Raw genomic sequence first — 25,091 nt, forward strand, 5'->3', positions numbered from 1 at the left:
TTAATTATTAGCAAAACTCAACGAGCATAACAAGTACTAGTGTACTAAAAAGCTTGCCGGTGAATGGATATATGAGATATGATTCTCAAGGTTGTGCAAATGATGAAATATTTTGGACTAAAGAAATCAAGTTTAGTTGAGAAGAACCCCCTTTTTGGACTGCCTTCTTCGCCATTTCTCCCAACTCTCTTACTTTCTTCCTTATCTCTATCCCCCCTTCATCCATTATTTTATCTATGGCTTCCTTTATCTCTTCACTCTTCACCATAACCACATCATTTTTGTCTTCACCATCCCAATCAACAGATATCTTCAACCCTAGGCTCACTCCAATTCCTAGCACCTCCACCACCAACTTTTCGTTCAAAAATTGTTCAGCAATTAGTGGCCACGTGACCATTGGCACTTTGGCAGAAATAGCTTCTAGAGTTGAATTCCACCCGCAATGAGTCAAAAATCCTCCAACAGAAATGTGGGAGAGGATGAGCACCTGAGGAGCCCACACTCGGACCAAAAGCCCCCTCCCTCTATTCCTTTGCTCAAACCCGCTGCTCACATTCCAATCCTCAAACGCATCAACATTTTTACCTTTTTTACCCAACGCCCAAAGAAATGGCCTTTTGTTTGACTCCAAACCCAAAGCCAGTTCTACCATCTGCCGTGGTGACAGCGACGCCATGCTTCCAAAGCTAACATAGACCACTGATCCCGGCGCCTGTTGTAAAATCAATATATGATGAACATCATGATTTACACAAAGCATATTGAGTGACTAAAGAAACTCACAATCACTATCTAGTCATCAATAGGATGCTGACCTTAGTAGACCCGCAGGGCCAGTCCAAACATTTTGGAGGCCCTGGCCGAAATTAAAAAAAATGGGCCCTATATAAAAAATTTAAAATTAAAATATAATAATACTAAAAAATAATAATCTCAAATAACATGAAATACATTTATTTTCTTTAGATTGTTTCAAATTTTCATTAGATTATTCTGTTTTTTTGAAAAATTTATTTATATCTCCTCTTTGTGATTCTATTAGAATTAAAGAAAAAAAAAAGAAGAAAACACCGGAATATTTTTAAATAGTTCCCCACAATTTTGTGAGAGCCAGCCTAACAGAAATTGTCATTTGTGAGAATCGAACCCACATTCTCCCAAAATTCTTCCTCACAAAGAAAATTCACTTACCACTTGAGCTATCACATTAGGTTGTTTTCTAATATAATTTTAACACTATAATATATATGTATACATATACATATATGGATGGGCCCCTTCTAGCATGGGCCCTGGGCGGTCGCCCAGCCCGCCCGTGTTCAGGACTGGCCCTGTAAACCGGTTCAAAGAGTTGTCCATAACTGATCGATTCAAACAAAAAATGTGAATAGGTCATGTGACCTTAGCACACCAAGAACAAGGTAAACCAGTTTAAGTTGGTTATAACTGACTAGCTCAAACCAAGAAGGCCAAAATGTCACTCCAAGGGAAATTCGAGGTTATAAACCTTGTGGTTACTAAGTTCACAACTCGACCAACTTCACTAGGGTTGTCCAAAAAGTATATAATGGGTCAGAATACAAGAAATAAATATATACCTGCAACTTGCAAGTCGAGCCACTTCAAACACTCTTGTTGGTCAGTATAATTGTTGTTATTGCCTCTAAGTAACTGATCTTGGTAGATTTGGTCGCATAATGAAACGGGTCCAACACACCACACTCTCCCATGATGCATCTTCCGATACTCTTTTACATAATCAGGCTCCATTTCTTCAAAGCTATTCACAATTACACCATAAGCGGATTTTGAGCCCTGCATGAGCTTTTCACCCAATTGTTTGCTAGGATCATCATCCGAAAGAGTTAGATCAGTCGTGCATAATTTGACCTGAGCTTTGCACACTTGTATGTTATGCGGCACCTCGGGGACCGTGAACTGCTCCGATTCTGAACCCACCTTCCCGAGAATCATGGACTCCGTGATTCTCGTTCCACAGACTTCGGAGAAGCAGCATGATACGTTGAACATGAGCCTGGGGATGTTGAGCCCCGCCGCCACCGCCACCGCCTCCGCCATCCACGTCAGACACAAGTCGGCGGAGACTATGCAGCTCGGCGGCGGCTTGCTTTGCTTCACCGCTTCTTCCACTTGCTTTGCTATGCAGGTGGTTTTGACCTTTGGGGATCAAATCTCCATTCTCGCATCCTTCCGGCAGCCCGGCTTCCACACAGGGAAACCGGAGCTCGTGCTCTCGGATCTCGAAACCGCATTGGCGTTCGCGGTCGAGCGCTGGGCGGAAGCGTTTGGCGTTGACGGGGGTGGTGAGGACGGTGACGATGACGCCGTCGCACCGAGCTAGCATCCTGGCAAAATCTATAAGGGGGATCATATGGCCCGGAAGCATCATGGGGAACACTATAAAATGAAGCTGCTGAGTCAGTTATGGACAACTCTTTGAACCGGTTTACAGGGTCGGTCCTGAGCACGGGCGGGCTGGGCGACCGCCCAGGGCCCCATGCTAGAAGGGGCCCATCCATATATGTGTATATGTAGACATATATATTATAGTGTTAAAATTATATTAGAAAACAACCTAATATGATAGCTCAAGTGGTAAATGAGCTTTTTTTGTGAAGAAGAATTTTGGGAGAATGTGGGTTCGATTCCCACAAATGACAATTTCTGTTAGGCTGGCTCCCACAAAATTGTGGGGAACTATTTAAAAATATTCAGGTGTTTTCTTCTTCTTTTTTTCTTCTTTTTTTTTTCTTTAATTCTAATAGAGTCACAAAGAGGAGATATAAATAAATTTTTCAAAAAAACAGAATAATCTAATGAAAATTTGAAACAATCTAAGGAAAATAAATGTATTTCATGTTATTTGAGATTATTATTTTTTAGTATTATTATATTTTAATTTTAAATTTTTTATATAGGATCCATTTTTTTTAATTTCGCCCAGGGCCTCCAAAATGTTTGGACCGGCCCTACTGCTGACGGGATTGGTTCGCCGTCATCGCCATCATCCTTGTTCTCAGATTATGTGCATTGCAAACCAAATCTCTCTCAATCTGACACCCAGGCCAATATTTTGAAATGGATGAGCTAGTTTAGCCAGGGCAGTGACCATTCATGATCATCGCACAACATTTATGTTTCCTGCGAAGGTGCAGTACAGTGGAGGTGGGCACAACATTTATCTCTCATTAAATGGCCCAACAATTATTATGCATTGGGGTCATACTTGTGTGAGACCGTCTCACGGATCTTAGATTTGTGAGACGGGTTGGACCTTTTGTTATATGGGTCAACCACATGTCATCCACAATATAATCTCAGGATACTCCCGGCTTCTCGCTCTATTTCTGTTACATGCACTTTCTTCTTCCAGATCTATCAACCTCCAACCTCACCGATCTCATCCTCCGACCACATCTTCTGCCTCTACTCCCTCCAACCTTCTTCCACTCCTATCTCATCATCTTTTATTTTCTTAACACCATAATCTTTCACTCTTATATCTCATCCTCATCTAAATTATACTAGGAGGAAGAGGGAAGATGAGTCACCACCCCTTAGCTGTAAAGAAGGTGGTGGTGTTGATGATGAAGAAGCATTATCACTATGTGTTATTTACAGATCTTTGATGCGGAGCTCAACAGACTAAATAACCTCTACTACTGTTGCAAGGTCCAATGAAGATAAGCTCGCAGGAACCGTAACTTGTCATATAAAGATTGGACGATCATTTGTGTATTAGGGAGAAGAATCAACAAGGATGTGGTTTCTGAACAAGCTATTGCTCTAAATGTATAATCAATACTTAAGCCTTAAATACAATACTTTATAACTTAAATGTAATACTTCATAGTACAAATCTAATACATAGTTTATATGTAGATATATTTAATACTTTACGCCTTAAATACAATACTTTATAGCCTAAATGTAATACTTTATAGGACAAATATAATACACAATTTAAAGTAGATATATTAAATACTTTACGTCTTAAACACAATACTTTATAGCCTAAATGTAATACTTCATAGCACAAATCTAATAAACAGATTATAGGTAGATATATTTAATACTTTAAGCCTTAAAAACAATACTTTATAGCCTAAATATAATACTTAATAGCACAAATAGAATATACAGTTTAATATAGATATATTTAATACTTTACGTCTTAAACACAATACTTTATAGCCTAAATGTAATACTTAATTGCACAAATCTAATAAACAGTGTATATGTAGATATATTTAATACTTTAAGCCTTAAACACAATACTTTATTGCCTAAATATAATACTTAATAGCACAAATCTAATACACAGTTTAATGTAGATATATTTAATACTTTAAGTCTTAAACACAATACTTTATAGTCTAAATATAATACTTCATAGCACAAATCTAATACATAGTTTAAGGTAGATACATTTAATACTTTAAGTCTTAAACACAATACTTTATAGCCTAAATATAATACTTCATTGCACAAATCTAATACACAATTTAATTACGGTAGATATATTAATATTTTAAGTTGTAAATAAAATACTTTATAACCTAAATGTAATACTTAAAAGCATAAATATAATAAATAGTTTATAGGTAGATATCTTTAATACTTTAAACCTTAAATGCAATACTTTATCGCCTAAATATAATACTTCATAGCACAAATCTAATACACCGTTTAAAGGTAGATATGTTTAATACTTTAAGGCTTAAATATATCTACATGTAAATTGTGCATTAATTAAATTTGTGCTATTAAGTATTAAATTTATGTATAAAGTATTATATTTAATGTTTAAAGTATTGAATATATATTTGTGCTATGAAGTATTACATTTATGCTATAAAGTATTATGTTTAATGCTTAAAGTATTAAATATATCTAATCTATAGACTATATATTAGATTTGTGGTATGAAGTATTACATTTATACTATAAAGTATTATATATGAGGCTTAAAGTATTGATTATATATTTGTGTTATGAAATATTACATTTATGCTATAAAGTATTATATTTAATGTTTAAAGTATTGCTTATTATATTTGTGTTTTGAAGTATTACATATATGCTATAAAGTATTATATTTAATTCTTAACTATTAAATATATTAAACATTTCTTGCAATGATGTGTTAAGTATAAAGTTTTTGACTCAAAGAGTGAAACAAAACACAAGGATATAAATATCAATTCGAGTAATCATACATTGCACTGCACTCAATAGCTAATAAAAAATGGCAAAGATCTCAATAATTATCTCACCATTAATCCTCTTCACCACCTTCCTACCATTTCCATTACTTGTCATCCTCATCATCAACTTAAGAAAAACTCTCAAAAATCCATTCCTTCCAAACTTGTCATCTTCATCAACAACTTTCATAAAAACTCTCAAGAATCCCTTCCCTCCAAACTTGCAATAATGTGTTAAGAATAAGGTTTTGACTCAAAAAATGAAACAAACACAAGGCTATAAATATAATTCCGAGTAATCATACATTGCACTGCACTCAATAGCTAAGAAAAATGGCAAAGATCTCAATAATCTCACCCAGGGCCGGTCCAAACATTTTGGAGGCCCTGGGCGAAATTAAAAAAAATGGGCCCTATATAAAAAATTTAAAATTAAAATATAATAATACTAAAAAATAATAATCTCAAATAACATGAAACACATTTATTTTCTTTAGATTGCTTCAAATTTTCATTAGATTATTCTGTTTTTTTGAAAAATTTATTTATATCTCCTCTTTGTGATTCTATTAGAATTAAAGAAAAAAAAAAAGAAGAAAAAAAAAAAGAAAACACCTGAATATTTTTCAATAGTCCCCACAATTTTGTGGGAGCCAGCCTAACAGAAATTGTCATTTGTGGGAATCGAACCCACATTCTCCCAAAATTCTTGCTCACAAAGAAAGCTCACTTACCACTTGAGCTATCACATTAGGTTGTTTTCTAATATAATTTTAACACTATAATATATATGTATACATATACATATATATGGATGGGCCCCTTCTAGCATGGGGCCCTGGGCGGTCGCCCAGCCCGCCCGTGCTCAGGACCGGCCCTGATCTCACCATTAATCATCTTCATCACCACCTTCCTACCATTTGCATTACTTGCCATCTTCATCATCAACTTCAGAAAAACTCTCAAGAATATATCCCTTCCCTTTAAACTCAACCATGATCCCAGAGCTTACCCAATCATCGGCTCCTTCTTCTCCACCCTCCAAACAATTGGCACAACTGCATGTGAGAAATTACCACACAACATTTGCCGAAAACTCTTGTTTTTTATGTTCACCGGAGTTAAGGTTGCAGCAGAAATGGAGGTGGAAGAGATGAGAGGAGGTGGAGAGCTTGAGCGGAGGAGATGGGGGGAGACGGAGAAGGTGAGCGGGAGATGCGAGGAGGCAAAGATCGAGCAGCGTGAGCGGATTCAATGATAGGGAAAATCAACCCTCTGGAAAAAAATTAGAGAGAGAGAAACGATGTGGTAAAAAAAGGAGAGGGTGTGAAACATATGTTGACCCATATAATAAGCGACCCGACCCGTCTTACGGATTGAGATCCGTGAGACGGTCTCACACAAGTTTTTGCCTATGCATTGTAGGAGCTGAGGGACCGTGCAGTGGAGGTGGGCAACTGCATTAATTGCGAATAGAGGACATGCAGCAGCGTGGCAGTGCTTATGGCTGTGACAATGGCAATATTAATTATTGTGAAGTTAACTGATATCATAGAGAACTGAATATTTTGAATAGAGTCACAAAATATAGCAGAATAAGTAGAATATAAGATATATAGAACTAATATAACGGAATACATAAAGTTCTAATACAGGTGATATTGCACAACAATATTATTCAATGGATCATTGTCCACACATTCGTGTGAATCATAAATAAAAAGTACATATTTTTTTATATGTAAATGGAAGGGAGTTACATAAAAAAAAATAATAATGTATATTACATTCATAGTCCACATAATCATGTGGACCATGGTCCACACAATAATTTTCTTCTTATTACTTTTTTGTTAGGTTGTAAATAATAAATTCAATTGCTTATTTTCCCATCAAGGATACTGGTTATTGACTCGCAATGGATACACCTCTTTTTTTTGAAAACTGGATACACCTTAAATGGGCACCTTGCACCAACCAAGAAATTTCTTATCCTCGGCCTTCCAATGGTTTCATCTCCCAACTAATCACACCATTTTTTTATTTTTTTTTTGTAACTCAAGGTTTCCACCGTCAAACACAGTGACTAATCCCATCGCTGAATTATAGGCACCTCTATTAGGTGGGACAACTGACATGGAAATTTAAGGTTGCTTTATACCCAAAACCAAGGATCGAACCGCATTTTGACAAAATGTCTAAGCACACCATTTTAATACTGCTTAGCTTACTGTCAAGAGAATATTAGAAGACCCAATACTTTGTTAGTAAAATTGCAAGGAAAAAGTTTGACCAAATTAAGTTTATTTAAAAAACTGTTGTCTATTAAGTGACGTAGTATAACAAAATATATTAGACGACGGTTATTTAAAAAATGGTCTATTAAATGACGTAATATATCATTTCTGTAGTAGTGAAACTACTAAACTACATTCCGATGCATAATTGCATGTGGACTAAATTATGATCATACTTCAGTATATCATCCTGATTAATCATACAAATATAACGAAATTGCATATGGGCTAAATTTTATTATATTACATACAACTAATCACGTACAAATGATATGTCCAAAACTTTACGTGATCAAGATAAACAAATTAATATATAATTTTAACTGATTAAGGATGTTGTGTCTACTCTCGAACAAATTAAAATTATAAGATCACTAGACAATTTTCAAGTCCTTGCCTAACATTTATGTGATTGAAGCTTAATAATCTTAGCTAGTTGAATATGTTGTAGTTATTCCTTAATTAACCAAGATTGAAAACTTAAGAGACTTCGATAAATTAAAGATGCTATTTTTTAATGAACCAAAATCAAATCACATTGGTAAGGAATACTTAAAATTTTGACAAAGTATACCAAATCATGATGGAAAATTTCAAATATATATATATATATATATATATATATATATATATTTGTTCAAGTGTGAACAACCCTTAACGTGCGAACAGTGCGGACACACCACTCAATGTTAGAAAACACACAACGAAAATACACAAAAACACCAAAAACACACAACACACCCAAAATAATGCACCATAATTCCCCTGCCCCTAGTGGTGTAATTGCTAACACTGTGTGGTGTATATTTGCATACCTAGTGGTGTGTTTTTTGGTGATGCGTACCTAATGATGCATATTTGTATTGTGCATTTTCTAACATTGAGTGGTGTATATTTGTATACATAGTGGTGTGTTCGCACTGTTCGCACGTTAAGGGTCATCCACACTTGATCATGACCCTATATACATATGTATACTCCCCATGTAAGTTGGTAAACAAAACCTTATTAAAAACTAATTTCTTAGATAGAGTATCAACTCAAAAGGGAAATAGTTGCACAAGATATTCTTAAGTCACCATAAAACTAGTACGTCTCCCCAGTTCATGTACATTAAATATATAACTGTAGATGATATAAACCTAAAAATTGTAGGGTATAATCCAAAAACGGTATAGTTCACCTATAGATAAAGATTAAAATGGTGAACTAAATTAACGAATTAAACGTGCTTAAATTCAAGCATTACCGCAACTAAAGTTTATGCATAAGTCAAACTTAATAAGGAACTAATATAATTCCATCCTAAACTATGTATTGCTAAAGGCATAATAAAATTGCATAATTTAAAACTGAATATTATTATAGGACAAATATGCATAAAATTAAACTCATATATTCCAAACAAATTGCATAACTTAAAACAATTTTAATATGAGCAGTCAAAATATAAAATTTAATATTCAAACACTAATATAAGCTCAAACCAAAAGGACCTAACATTTTGAATAATGAAATAATGGATAAATATTTTGAAAGGTTTCAAAATGTAAGCCATGACAAAATATTTTACTGCATAAAATCAAATTCATGAGAAATACGCTGAGTTTACAAAATCTAGCAATATCAATCCAAAAAAAAAAAAAGTATATGTTATCATTTGTAAATTATATTAAAAAAAAAAACTCACAAACCCAAAATGCATAATTAAACTTAATATTATGCACTTAATGTGATTGAATGCATAAAACTATCTAAAGAGCATGAAAATCTTCACCAAAAAAAAAAAATCTAAAGAGCATGAAAATACACAAAATATTCATTATTCATACTTAAGTACTTAACCAAATATGAGCAGTCAAAGACCTTTTGATCTAGTAGCACCCGATTGCACCCCCACATGGGAGGAGGTGGGTTCGAGCCTTAATGGGAGGTGATATTGACTATTTGTGTTAGTAATATTACTAACAACAATAATAAAAACATTCTCCCCATTAACAAAGGGTAATCTTTTGAAACATTAACTATAATGAAGGCCCATTAACAAAGGGTAATCTTTTGAAACATTAACTATAATGAAGGCAAAACTGTAAATAAGGTGATGCCTCCAATCTCATATCACCACATAATAATTAACCAAGACTATAATGTCTTTTAGGGAGACTAAAATAAATGGTAATAACCAAATTACCATTATAGACAATATACCAACTATATTGCTTTTGTCATAAAATTAAAGCCTTAATATTATTATTAAGGCGCTTCCATTATAGACAATATACCAACTATATTGCTTTTGTCATAAAATTAAAGACTTAATATTATTATTAAGGCGCTTAAAACTATTGATAGATTAAAAAAGCATAATAACCTTAAACAATAGTTATAATCCATAATGACCAAAATAACAATTAAATCCTTAAATCCTTAATGTCTCAAAATAGGCCCAATACAATAATTATAACACTTAATTGCTTAAATCAGGCCCATGAACCTTAATGGCCCAAGTGAACTACAACGGCAAATTATTGTGTGGACCATGGTCCATACAGCTGTGTGGACCATAATAAAATGTACATGTTTAATGTACTAAATGTACATTATTTTTGTACTGAATGTACATTATTTTTATATTATAAAAATAATGTACATTCAGTACACAAATAATGTACATCCCCTGAATATAATGTACATTATTTTTATACTGAATGTATATTATTTTTATATTGAATGTACATTATTTGATAGTATGGTCCACACAGCTTTGTGGACCAATAATGATTGAACTACAACATGAATGGAAAGCAGTCTAGCACTAAAACATACCCAAAACTTGTAAAACATTAAATAAGGAAAAATGACACTTTTGTCTATTGAATTACATGCATAGCAATTTTTCTCCTAAATTATTTATGCATCTACATTATTCTCCTCAATTATTTTAACAGTGATGATTCTTCCTCGTCTTTGTTAAATGAGCGTTTGAATTGTTGAAAATAATGGCAAAATAGGTATTTCAAGTTACTTTTTTTTTTTCAACAAATTAGACTTTACAGGGAAAAATGTCAAATAAGCCTCTAAACTTTATCTGAAAAGTTAATTAGGCCCCTAAACTTTTAAAAAGTGCAATTACACCTTTAAACATATTATATTGAGACAATGAAGTCCAAAAATCGGTTAATAGCTTGCTATTACAAGTCTTTAGGATTCTGACATCAATTTTATAATCTCCAGCAATAAATCAACGACATTTCTCGCCGGTCCCCGTCTACTAGAGAAGGCGACCACTAGTCGCCTTCTTTGAGATGAGAAGGCGACCATCAGAGGTTCGCCTTCTCTGGTAGACGGCAATCGACGACGATTCAATCGTGAATCGTCATTGGCTGTCGGAGATGATAGAATTGATGTCAGAACCCTAATGACTTATAATAGCATGTCATTTATCTATTTTTAGACTTCATTGTCTCAATATAACATGTTAAAGGGTACGGTGTAATTGTACTTTTTAAAAGTTTAAGGGTCTAACTGACTTTTGAGATCAAAATTTAGGGGCTTATTTGACTCTTTTTCTCTTGTTTATATGTGAGAATTAAAATAAATGTGAAAAAGAACACACCATTTTAAAATGTTATAATTATAATTTTAAACACAAATAATTCATTATTGCTAAATTTGTGTTTAAGTCTTAATTTTGTTACTAGCATTAGTTTAAAAGTAAAACTATAATATTTACAAATGGTGTGCTAAATTTGTGTTTAGTCTTAATTTTATTACTACTATTAGTTTAAAATTATAATTATAATATTTACAAATGATGTTTCCTCTTTTTTGAAGTTTTTATAATTCTCACATATAAACAATAATTTGTTGAAGAAAAGAAATGACTTAGAATATCTATTTTGTCCGTATTTTTAACTGTCTAAGCGCCTATTTAACGAAAAGCGAGAAAATTTATCACTTTCAAAATAATTGAGGAGATCAGATAAGGTATTAAGGTGGATGCATGAATAATTAAGAAAAATAAAAAAACGTTATAAACATATAATTTAGGGTTCATTTTCCCTCTAAATAAATTAATCCCATTTCATGGTATCAAAACATGGATCAGACGAACATTTGAAGAAACAGGACCACCAAGAATGTTTCGATTTCTTCTTGTTTTTCCTGCAACACTAGGCTCTTTTATACACAGACGACAGCGAAGTACCCTAAAAAGTGCTGGGAAATAAAACATAATATACACCTTTTTTTCATTTTATGTCAAAATCTAGGTTTTATATGTATGATCATGTTTTAGCAGAGATTCAGATCGACAACAATAGCCAAACAGTTGGACCACCCAAATTTGAAAAACAAAAACATTAGATTAAAACCACCCCAGAATGGTAGGTATCAAGTGAAACTGACCACCCAGACCAATATTTTGAAATGGATGAGCTAGCCCGGCAGGGCCATTTTTTGATTTTCGTGACATTGTGCTTGTAAATAAGTGTGACCCTATCAAAGTATAAATAAATTGCAAATTAAAAAAAATTTAGAAAGAGAAAAATGTAAAAAATCTAATTTTGGGTCAATATAATCACAAATACATATATTAACTATTAGACCAGGACTAAATTATTAGGAACCCCGAAATTTTAGTACTCTGTGTTGTTGCACATCTTACACGCCCTAAAATCCGGTCCTGAGCTAGCGCTGTGATCATTCATCATCTCACAACATTTATGTTTCCTGCGAAGGTGGCCATGTGTTTCGATTCTCTCATTAAATGGCCCAACGTTTATTATGCATTGTAGCAGGTGATGTTGCACAGTCACGTTTAAACAAGTGTCCAATTGATTATTTTTCTGTTGGATTATAAATAATAAATTCAATTGCTTTAAACAAAAATTAAGAATTCAGCATTGCAGTCAAAACCAAATGCATGCCGTTGAAGCAACCTCCTTTTCATTTACTCATTCCAATGAAAATAATGGTGCAGCATTAATATAGTCAATATAATGTTGCCCCAAATTAATATTCCATCCAATAATTTCAAACAAACACTTTAATGTTGTTTTAGTCCATCTTCTTAGTATGTTATAGAAATAGGATTATATTAGGTATTCCAAGGATAAGTGTTTTTGAAATACCATTCACTAAAAGAAAATAACAAAATACTAATGTATTTAGTAATAAATTAAATATTTACAACTTAAACGCTTACGTTTTACTAACAGAAACTCGTTGAAAAATTAAATACATTAATTTACAACTTTAATGGTTGTGAATTTCAGTGTTTTACTGACAGATATTCAATGAAAATTTAGTACTTATGATTTCAGTAATTTATCTGTAAAAATTTTTATTGATAAATTTGATTTTTTTTTTGACAGTGATTTTTGATAAAAATAAAATAGAAAAACAAAACAAAACAAAAAACACAAATGTTAGTCCATCCCAAAAAATAAAGTGAAGTAAAGAATGAACATATATTGTCTAGCATTGTATTCATATGGAGATGGAATATAATAATCTAACTTACATGTGATGAAGAAGGGGAAGAAGAAGAGGCATGGTCCATGGAAGACTTCTCCATTATCTCATCTTCATGAGATTTTTCTTGCAGAGAGAAATAAGGGCCAGTTGAACAAGTGGCAGAGGAAGTAAAAGAGAATTGAGAAGTGAATGAATTATGGTCAATAGTCGATGAAGAAGACAGCAAACAATGTTCATCGCTAGAGGATGAAGAAGCAACGGCGGCGGCGGTCTCATCGTCAGTGGCGGCGGCGGCGTCGATGGACAGTCCGACCAGCAAGTCAACAAAGGCTCCGACGATATACCCATGAGTGCTCTTCCCGTTGATTCTCAAATAGCAAATCAAAAGCCCTTCTAGAAACTCCCAATCTTTCAACCCATCGTGGGCTTCCACCATCTCCTCCATTGATCTCTTGAAATCCGTAATCGGGTCCGTCGAATCCATCTCCATCGCCACACTTTCCTTGAACGGAAACTTCTCCCCTCCGGCGATGGAGCTCGTTTCTTCCGGCGTGAAAACCAGCCTCTCCGATCTCAACCCTCGGATCACTTTCTCTACGCTGTCACTGCCCAACTGCTCATACGACGCCGTTGAGGAACACGCTTCAACTTTCCCACTAAACACCGAAGAAGAATCTCCGGTGGAATCTAGGTTATAAGCGGAGTTGAGAATCTTGAAGATTCCATCTCCATCTCCTCGAAAAGAATGGGTTTTTAAATCACCAGACATGGCGCAGCTTGGCCATGGCCGCCATCTCTCCGAGGTTTTGGACAGAAAAGGGAACTTCTTCATCATCTTCTTCTTTCCCATTTCAGGAGAAAAACGATAGTTTCAATGGCACCCAAATCTTGAAACCTGATCTGCTCTTAAGCTTTTAGCAGAAATTAATGTTTGACAGTACGTGGGTCACGAAGACGAAGGGAGAGAGAGAGAGAGACAAGACATGAAAACTCTATTATAAAAAACAGAGAAATTTGATTTTCTATTACAAAATTAAAAAAAAAACTCACTCCCATTATCCCATAGCTGAGCTCTTCTAAGAACAGACAACATGGGATACTCAATTGGCTCGGAAAGAAAAATAGGATGATGAAGAGGTATATGAAGAGGGGAATATGATATAGTTTCTACTTATTATTTTACATATAAGAGTAAATTAAATAAATATAGATGATTCATATCCAGGTTTTTAAATGACTTGTATTATTTTTATTTAATGCATTATTTCCCCATTCAACGGTAATACTTGATTAACAATCACATAAATACAAAAGTTAGCATATTGACACGATTAATAACCTTATCAAACAAATATAGATGATTTATATCCAAATATAGATACCGTTTATATAGTCTTATAAATTGAGGAATTCAATCACGAATTAATTTTTAAAAATAAAAATGAATTTTCTATGGTATATCGTGGAAAACTGTTGTAAATTGTTGGTTGTGTCTATTGGTCCGTTAGTTCCTAACCGATGATTTGTAAGTTGTATAAGCTAATATAGGGAAATAGTAAAATAATGTAGAGACAAATTAAAATAATAGGGAGACAAGTCGGAGTTTCATTCCACTAGCATCAATGTACATATTACAAAAGGATAGGATAGGGTTCCAATGAGATCACTAGTTTAGATAAGATTGTGAGATCAGATTTTGTGTATCTATGTAATATTTTTTAACGTTAAATGTGAGTTGTTATACCATGGACCAGGGTCCACTTCCCGGTCTTAAGCAGTGTATTTTTAATATTGGAATTGTGAACTTCTAGAATATAAATTGTGTTTCTAAGTCAAAATACATAAATTGTGTATGTTAACATTGTGTGTTTGTAGTATACAAATTGTGAATTTTTAAAAGGTAAATTATGAACATTTAGTATGTAAATTGTGAACATTCACATTGTGTGTTCGTATATACAAATTGTGAATTATTAAAAGCTAAACTGTGAACATTCAAAATCCAAGTCTACATAATAATTTGCAGTTAAATGTTACCTCCTTTGTCTCATTTTACATTTTATGTTTACTATTCATTGGTCAAATCAATTCTTTATTTTTAATTTATTTTTTAATATTTTCTTATTATTTTTAAAATTTTAATTTTGTGGTTAATAATGATTTTAATGTAATTACTAAATATATAAATTTTATATATTAATACTAAACTCGATATTATAATATTAAATCTATCTATATATAAAAACAATATCCACCTCCCAAACTTTCCCGCCCAAAGTTAGTGGTATTTTGGTAAAATCAACTATTTTATTTATTTATTATTATATTAATTTATTAATCTATTTATTATTATATAATTGGTGATATATATTTGTAATCTGTAAAGGAATATAAGGAAATGAATAAGGAATATATAAGGAAAAGATCAGAATCATTTTAGGAAATGTTAGTCTACACGTTAATCTTTTAAGGAAGATTTTGCATTAAAATAAAAAGAATAGAATCAGTTACTAATAATTTAGCCTTATTTTACTATTAATCTTTAAAGAAGATTTTGCATAAAAATGGAATAAAATTGGTTATTAATAATTTAGCCACAAAATCATCGTTATTTCTTCAAATAATAATGCTCCATAACCAGCCATCTAATCTGCACTATAAATACGCTTATAATCCTGAATTATTCTACCATCCATTATTTTCTATTATTCTCTGCTATTTCTCCTTATTGTTCACTAACTAATGAAGTTTGTTTCCGTCTCTCTCCCAGACTTATCCCCAAGATGAGGAAAAGCTCAAGGAATATCAACGCTTCGCGGTCAACTAACAAATACTTGAGGGCTTATTCCACAACTCCCATGTAAATTTCTCCTAATTGTTATTCTAATAATTTAATTATATTTAGAATCTAAGTACCTATACCTCTTTCCAAATAATTTTCTGCAGTAAACAAGTATTCCATTTTTCCAGTTTTTCTATTTCTCCAATTTTTCTATTTCTCTAGAAAGATTACTCATTTCTCTCCGAGCATCAAATAGCCACGACATTAGCATTTGTGCTTTTACAAAAAAGGAAATTCACACAAAAGAAATGCAATTACTACCAACAAGATGACAAAGAAAAGGAAAATGAACACAACCTAATATTGGGAATATGGCTTGAGAAGATTGGGACGATCTCTATACATGAGGAATATATGAAAACTTTTGAGATTTTGAGTAAAAACCTGAAGTTTGCTGAAGGAGTTCCAATGGTTAAATCATCAAAAGCCCTAAAAGATGTTCAACCTGAACTTGAGAAATTAAGACAAAAGTCAATATCAAAGGTATTTTATGTTTTGCAGGCTATGAGAATGTAATTTTGTATGATGTGGTATCATTTTCTATTTTGAGGTTTTATTATAAGGTTAAAACAGCTAAAATCTCACTACTGCCAATGAGGGGGGAAAAATGCAGGGAAAGGAAAGAAAAGAAAAAACACAGGGAAGAATAAATTTCACCTATAGACTCATTGAGACTACTCTCACATATCCTCAAGGAGCTGAAATCCAAATTATTCAAAATGAACATAAAGAAATGGTTAAATTATCTTCTGATTCTAGAACTTGAGCAAATTATTATGTTGAGAGGAAAAATCATTTTCTCTCAGCATTAATCATGTCCACACCCTGGCATAGTTCTATACGACTTTCACAGTTCAGAGAGCAATAACAAGGCTGCCAAACTACTGATATGACTAAATAACAATTTGGATATGTAGCAAATTAAAGAAAAGTAAATAAGTATTACCTCAACTTGACGACAAAAAAAATCCACAAATGAAGAAGCCGTCGATTAAATCCAAGCCTCCGTTTCACTATCATTGTCGATTAGCCATTAGCAAAGGCTCCGAAGATAGGAGAAGAATAGAGAAAAAAAGGGAGAGAAATTAAATGGTGAAAGACATAGCCGGCTGTCAGTGACTAGAGGACTAACCTGAGGATGAAGACGGAGACCGGGAAACGGGTAGCTCACAGCTGGCGACCAGGCGAGTAGGCGACGACCGACGACCGAGTGGGCGAGAGTTGAAGCCAGCGACTGGACCACTGTTGTCTCCGTGTCTTTGGCATCTGCTAGGTGGTGGGCGGTGGCGAGGCAGAGCATAGAACCCAACTACAGGTGAAATGTGAAATGTGAGATGGCAACAAATAGAAAATTAAAAATAAATTATATAATTATATATAAAGTATAAATTTTTGGCAATGGGGGCTGGAAAGAAATGAATATGCTACCAAATTGAGGGAGGAGCGAAATTGATTTTTCAGATTGAGTGAGGGGGTACAATGATGGTAGAGGTGGGTAAATTATGCTATGGACCTGATACCATAAGGTGAATGTTCACAATTTTAGAACTCTATGTTTACGATTTAAAAAAAAAAATTAAATGTATTTTTTTAAAAAAATGTTAATAAATAAATTAACTTATTCAATGCAGATTTTTTTATTCCAATCTATATAGTTTTCATCTGATTACCATATTATTTACAAACATCATTATTTTACTCTAAGAAGTCTAACTATAACGCGTTAAAAAATTAACCAAATTAATTACACAGATAAAACCCTAATGATCAATAAAGTATGACCTAAAGAACTAAAATTTAACATGTTTAGGTAGAATTATAGCTCTTAACACATTCTTAACCAAAGGTCAAGGGTTCGATCATTGGTTTTGGGTATGGAGCAACTTTAAATCTTCGGGTCAACTATCTCACCCAATAGAGCTGCCTACAATCTAGCGAGGGGATTAGTCACTGTGTTCAAGAGTAGAAACCCTGAGCTACACCCAAAAAAATAAAAGCTCTTAACACATTATACATCCCAATTGTTAAGCAAAAATACACAACAAATAAAACATGCCCACAAATCAAATAGTCATGAAATAAATTTAATCTATACACTTAAAAAAACAGAGTTAATCTATACATACCTGCTTTAGAAATATCTTATTATCCATTAAGTACTAAGGTCCTAGATATTTTACTCAAGTAATTCTGAAATAAAGCACTAAAAAGCTATAATTCTAGATAATTTACTACATTAGTGATGTAAAATAAGTATAAAAATGTATAATAACAATATATAATGTACTACCAATGTCGTCTACAAAAAAAAGTTTTCAATAATGCGTAATTCATCAAAACAGTTACATTGATATACTATTATGTTTTCTTTTTATACAAAGATGACAAAATTGCTATATATTTACATAGAAAATATATCATCCGTATAAATAATTTCTATAACTGAGTTGCTAGACAACGAGATAATTAGCCCAATTAATACAAATCATAAACATTGATATATAAAATGTCTAAAACTTCAGCACCGGATGCATATATATACACATTGGCTATTAATTGGGCAATTATTTGCTTAAATTCAAGCAATGATAATATCATAAAACATAATCGATCAAACTAAATTCTTTAATTACACTATATAATATTCGATATTATAATTTACATAATTGTATATCGATCTAAATATTCTTAACATATTATAACAAATCCATACCGTGCAACGCACGGACGGAAATACTAGTTATAAATAATTTTAGTTGAATTTTGTTAATCAAATATAAAATGAGAACAATTAATTAAACGCAAAGGATTGGGCTCTCTGTGGTGCAGTTTCTTATAATGGGCTTTTAATTGGATTGGATCTATCACAATGTGGTGGGCTCGTATTATTTGAATTAATTATTGAGCTTGTTGGAACTGGGGACATGCAAATTATGCTACGGACTCGGGTCTATCTTGAAAAGTGAACCCAAGTCTATATTTACAATTTAAAAATTTTATATTCACAATTTTAAATTTTAATATAAAATTACATTACTCAATATTTACAATTTTTGAACTCTATATTCACAATTTTGTTATTATAGATTCAAAAATTGTATTATACTATTGAATATAGAGTTATGAAATTGTGAACATAGATTTATGAAATTATAAGTATAGAGTTCTGAATTTGTGAACATAAAGCTCTATAATTATGAATATAAAATTTAAAAATTAAAAGCATAAAATTCTAAAATTGTGAACATGAATATGGATTCACTTTGCAAGGTGGACCAGAATTCATGGCCTAACAACGGGTTGGAACAGATTTGGTTCGAAGTGTACCTTAGTCTGACAAGATTTATTATTATTGAATATGGCAATCGTTCCAATGTCCTGGTTGGTGTTTGTAATGGCATTCACAAAATATGTATGGATTTCTTATGGGGAGATGAGTAGGGTAAAAAGAGAATCCATCTAATTTGTTTTTAATCCATCTAATTAATTGGAAGAAGCTTTACTCCTTGATGGATAAAGGGCAATCATTATTGCGTATACAGTGATCCACAGTTGTGTGAACCACGGTAAAAACACGTAAAGTATATTATTCTAAGTTATAAAATATATTATTCTAACACAGAGTACATTATTCTAACTCATAAAATACATTATCTTATCTTAAAAATTTTATTATTCTACACATAGAGTACATTATACATTATTCTAACTCATTACATTATACATTATTCTAACACATAAAGTACATAATTCTAATTCATAAAATATATTATTTTATCTCATAAATTTTATTATTCTAACACATATAAAGTACATTATTATAACATATAAAATTCTAACTCATAAAATGCATTACTTTACCCTAGAATGTCCATTATTTTAACACGCATGCGGAACAAGAATTTTTTTAAAATATCAAAATGACATCGTTTTGAACCGTGAGAGCCACAGTCCACACAATAATTTGCCGATAAAGGAAGTCTAGGCTTGAGGATGGTAAGAGACTTTACCATCGCCCCTTTTGGTTAAGTTGGTCTGACAAATAATTTCTTCTTTGAAAAATTATGAGTTCAAGTCATGTACAACAAATATGTTTGAGATGATAATTTCTTGATTGCCTTTAGAGCAACAACATCAGGGAAATCTTTTACTTGATTTTTACAATACCAACAAGAAAAGAGAAAGTAGGTGGGAGGAAAAAAAAAAGGCAGCGTTTAGTGCCCAGATGGCGCATGCTGTGCACGCGCCATGCTAGGCACAACACAATGGCCTTCACGTGCAGATTGCACATTTCTTTCTCTTATTTCTCCATCTAATGGGTCTCACAAAGAATCTATATTTGCAGGAAAAAAATACCTAAAAAAATCACCATCTCATTTGTTCAAAATCCTATCTCAAATTTTTTCTTTTGAAAAAATCTTCCAAAATCTACAAATGGATATCTCATGTGACACTTGGGATTAGAGAAGTATTGCCAAGGAGAGATCATTGATTTAATTAGAAATTTGGGGGTTAAATGAAAAATTAGTAATTGTGGGTTCCTTAATTTCTAGTTTGATTATTGGTGAGTGGGATATCTCTTGGAGTGGAGATATACCTAGATATTCCAGATGAAATTACTCAAGCTTCAATTAGCAACTTCATCCTTGATTCTTGGGTTTGGGACATCAACAAGCTGGAGGGGTTATATGATTCGAGCATTCCTAACTATATCTTTAAAAGCAACCGTTTAGGATCGACTTGTTTGGCAATTGGTGATTAATGAATTGTATTAGCGATTTTGATAAGCAATTTATAAAAAAATTATTTGATAAAATTAGATGTTTAATGTTAGCCGTTAACATATAAAACGACCTATAAGGATATATAATATATTTTACAACAACAATTTTTTATTAGACTAATGATGGAGGGAGGGTTGCACTAAATCAATTTTTTTATTAGATGCCTTTGGGACTATGCTGACTCAAAGGGTAGAGTGTAATTGGTTCATTTTCATTTTTTTTTTCTTTCTTGTTTTTTGGTTAACAAAAAAAAAAAACAAAACAAAACAAAACATTTTGATATTATTGAAAAATTATTTACTTCGTATTTCCTATGACCATGGAATAGCAAATTTGAAAGGCCAAAATTAGCAATATCACCTTTACAAAAGGAATAGTTCATTCCTTGGATTTTGTTCTGTCAAATATATGTGTTGGGGGAAGAAATATATGTGTTGGTGTAATGATTAATGACTTAACCTAACACAACTGACAATTTAGACCTAGGGCTTGTTTGGTTATCAGCGGTTAACAGTTAGCAGTAGCGGATTGTGTTAACGGTTATCAAACAGCGGATTGTATTAGCAGGTTTGACCAGCAGATTGTATTAGCGGTTTGTAAAAAGATGTTTGGTAAAATTAGCTGTTTAGATTAGCGGTTAATATGTAAAATGACCTAAAAGGACATTCATATTATTATTATTATTAGTATATTAATATTAATAATAATAATATTATTATTATTATGTAATTATAAAATAAAATTTACAATAACAATTACAACAATAATTACAACAACTATAACACCACTAATAATAATAATAATAATACAAAAAAAATTAAAAAAAATTAAAAAAAAAAAAAAAAACGATGATGTGGGATCATTCTGATCCCACATCGAAAAAAAATGGAAGAGGAGCACTTAAGCTCCTCTATATAAGAGGAGCAATGCTCCTCTTCCAATTTTAATATGTTCCTCTTGAGATGGGAGGAGCCGTAAGGTTCAATGGACCTTATTAAAGGCTTCTTAGAAGCCTTAAAGGCTAGAAGCCTTTCGGCTTCTCAATTAGCTTTAGTTTTTTTGTTTTTTTTTTTAATAATTCAGAGTAAGGGCGTTTTGAGAAAAAAAAAATATTTTCCCAAAACGCCAGTTTTCAGCGGTTTGGAGCAATCCGCTGCTTCAAACTGCTGCTAACCAAACACATACTTTGGCGTTTTGACCGAGTCAAAACGTCAAAGTTGGCGGATCCGCCACTAACTAAACATGTCCCTAGTTAAAAAACCACATTTAGATTATATACTTCTAATTAATATATTATGGCCCTGTTTGGTAAATGGTTGTTGGCTGTTTGGGTTAGAAGGTATGATTTGTTGATAATATTAGCTGATTCTAGAAAGTTGTCTGTTTGGGTTAGAAGGTATGATTTGTTGATAATATTAGCTGATTCTAGAAAGTTGTTTGATAAATTGGCTGTTAGCTGATAGCTTTTTGGTATAATTTCTTTCCTAAAAAAGCTAATTGAAAAGGCTACTCACTACTTTGAGTAGCCTTTTGAATTTTAGCATTTTGAAGTTACAAAAAGCTTATTAACCAAACAACTAATAGTGGTCAAATAAGCCAAAATTGGCTGATAGGCTGATTATTTACCAAACAGGGCCTATATATTTATAAATAAAAATGTACATAACAAGTTAATTGTAAGAAGTACATAATATGCTAACTGCAAGAACATAATATGTTAATTATAATAGGTACATAATTTATTAACTGAATATACATAATAGGTTATTAACTGCAGGATCATAATCTGAATGTCGTTTTAGACTAAGGTCCATAATAAATGATCTAATAACCCATGATGATGTAATTGGATATTGTGAAAATTTTCTAAAAACGGAAGGAATCGAGTCTCACCAGCGATAGCGTGAGAGCAACCTTTCAAAGTGAGGAGGACTCATTGTGTGCAATAAGTAAAGTTTTAATCTCTGTATTCAGTATTCACTTGAATTATCATAATTTACATCATTTCAGATGCTCTGTCAAGTTAGGGCGTGGGGACCTTTTGGGATAGGAATTCAACATTTGAGAAGAAAATACAAAGAAAGATCCAATGGGCATTGAATTCCTATGGCATTCATTCACTATACTCAGCCGCCTCAATTACTATGGCATTTATTTGATATAATTAATGGTTGTAAAGACAGTGCCACCCTTGTCTGAACAACCCAAATTTAATTTCTCCGCTCCCCATCTTTCCATGAAATTACTGAATTACCCTCCAAAGATCGATGCGTCTTAATAGAACGTCTTTGACCCAATATACATGCATGCCCCATCAACCTCGTATAGGGTTATCACATTCATTATGTTTGATTAAATATTACTAAATACTAATGTTAACATTGAACTACTTTCTAAAACATCACACAACGTAACCGCGACGCATCAATATTACATACCACATGGTCCACATGGCTTAAGTAGTTAGTAGCCACTCCATATCTTTAATTCTGCATTTATTTTTAAACAGAAAATAGATTAACATTGTCATAAATAGTATAATAGTTGTTTACATATACAAAATTAAAAAAGAGTCAATAAAATTAGACCTATAACGAGAATTAAAAAAAAAATTAGTCTAATTATTTGTTGAAACAAACGGTTCATATTGTAATGCACCCCCCTTATATATAATTACGGTAACATTTAATTAAAATCTAATGAAATCAAACTTTATTCTTATAATATCATGTCCACATACATCATTACCATTGATTAATATAAGTAAATATATTGTGTATGTATGTGCATGGTAACTTAGATTGAGAGATCAGATAGCACACACACACACACACACACACACATATATATATATGGGTGCGCTCTAATGAGAATGAGTGCCCAGGAGAAAAATAAGAACGATTCACAGTTGTCCACGTGTCCAGATCAACGAATTAGATGTAATTTAAGAAAACAACGCGGTAACATTTTCGTAAATAACTCGAACTTTGGTGCAAGTAAATGTGTTATAAGTGCAAGTAGTTGGTGCACATTTGCAAGTAAAAAGTGCGAGTAAAATCACTTACAAGTGCACCTATTTTCATTTACAAGTGCAAGTAATTTACCTTGTTAACATTCGTGTACCTAGATGCAACTAATTATACCATTAGGTGCAACTAGTTATAGTGTTAGGCACACTTAGTATTGATGCTCAGTGTACATCTATTTACACATGTAATACATTTTACATGCATTTGTACACATATTTTCACTTACGAGTGCAAGTAATTTACCTTGTTAACATTCATGCACCTAAGTGCACCTAGTTATAACCTTAGGTGCAACTATATCTGGACACGTGGCGCGCTGTGATTCGTTCTCAGTTCTCTCCTGAACGTACCGTTCTCATTTCAACGCAATCCTATATATATGTGTGTGTACAGGGTTAACCACAAGACCACCTATGTGCACTTAGATGGGATGTAGAGGTAACAATTGTGAATCGACCAATTAGATCATAGTGGGAAAAGTTTATAGGATTCCTAGACAAGTTGTGATGCAATCAAGAGATTGATAAGGAAAAAATTCCCATTACTTTTTATGATGACCCCTGAGATGGAATGGAGAATTTTACATTTTAAGAAAAATTTTAATCAGTGATAACTGGATTTTTGGGAGAGGATGAAAAACAACATAATTATTGAAAAAGACATTTATAGCTAACTTCTTTGATATTCTAGTAGACGAACTAGATAAAGATACTATAGTAGACGAACTAGATTTATGAACCGATTAATGGGCCACTTTTGAATTAGCACTTCATTTTATCCGTCTTAATGTTGCATAAACTTGATTTGTTGGAATAAATAAGCTTAATTTGTGTTGGAATGAAACAATGACTTGATTTGATTGTATCCATTATTATAATTGAAGTGACTCAATTATTATAAATTCAAATATATATATATATATATATATATATATATATATATATATATATATATATTATGTATCCTTCCTTGAGTGGGTTCCTTTGTTTCCAAAATCGATCTAATAAGCTTTCAAACACTTTCTTTGCTACTCGTTGTAGACAATTACACCTTTGAATAACAAAACACACAAACGAGTCTCAATTCTCACTAAGGTGTAGACATTTTACATAAAAAAAAAACAACTAAAATAAGGGGTAAATAATGGTCCAGAATTAGAAATATCAGTAACCGCACAACCACACGGGAAGATATATCGCACCTGAACTTCCCTATTATAATACATTCTAATCAAATTACAGCTCTATCCTTTTCTCTTAATTATGTCCTAAAATAATTCATATTTAAATATTAATCCTAACCATTCATTCCAATTTAATAAATGGCTCAAATTGAATCTCATGATCTCATCTTAGATGGTGATCTCATTGGATCCAGCCCCTATATATATATATATATATATATATATATATATATATATATATATATAT

At 32.4% G+C, this 25,091-nt stretch overlaps 1 protein-coding gene and 1 pseudogene across 1 annotated transcript; both read right to left on the minus strand.

Annotated features, from left to right (window-relative positions):
- Positions 1-85: 85 nt before the first annotated feature.
- LOC116029526 overlaps positions 86-25,091 on the minus strand; it is a 58,358-nt pseudogene continuing 33,352 nt past the window's right edge.
- LOC116030147 (transcription repressor OFP13-like) lies at positions 12,213-13,960 on the minus strand. Its single transcript, XM_031272307.1, has 2 exons — positions 13,053-13,960; positions 12,213-12,259 (listed from the first exon to the last, which is right to left on the minus strand). The coding sequence occupies exons 1-2, from the start codon at positions 13,854-13,856 to the stop codon at positions 12,251-12,253; spliced, it is 813 nt and encodes a 270-aa protein (XP_031128167.1). The 5' UTR covers positions 13,857-13,960; the 3' UTR covers positions 12,213-12,250.

This window comes from Ipomoea triloba, chromosome 9, assembly GCF_003576645.1.
Source record: "Ipomoea triloba cultivar NCNSP0323 chromosome 9, ASM357664v1".
Lineage (NCBI taxonomy): Eukaryota > Viridiplantae > Streptophyta > Magnoliopsida > Solanales > Convolvulaceae > Ipomoea > Ipomoea triloba.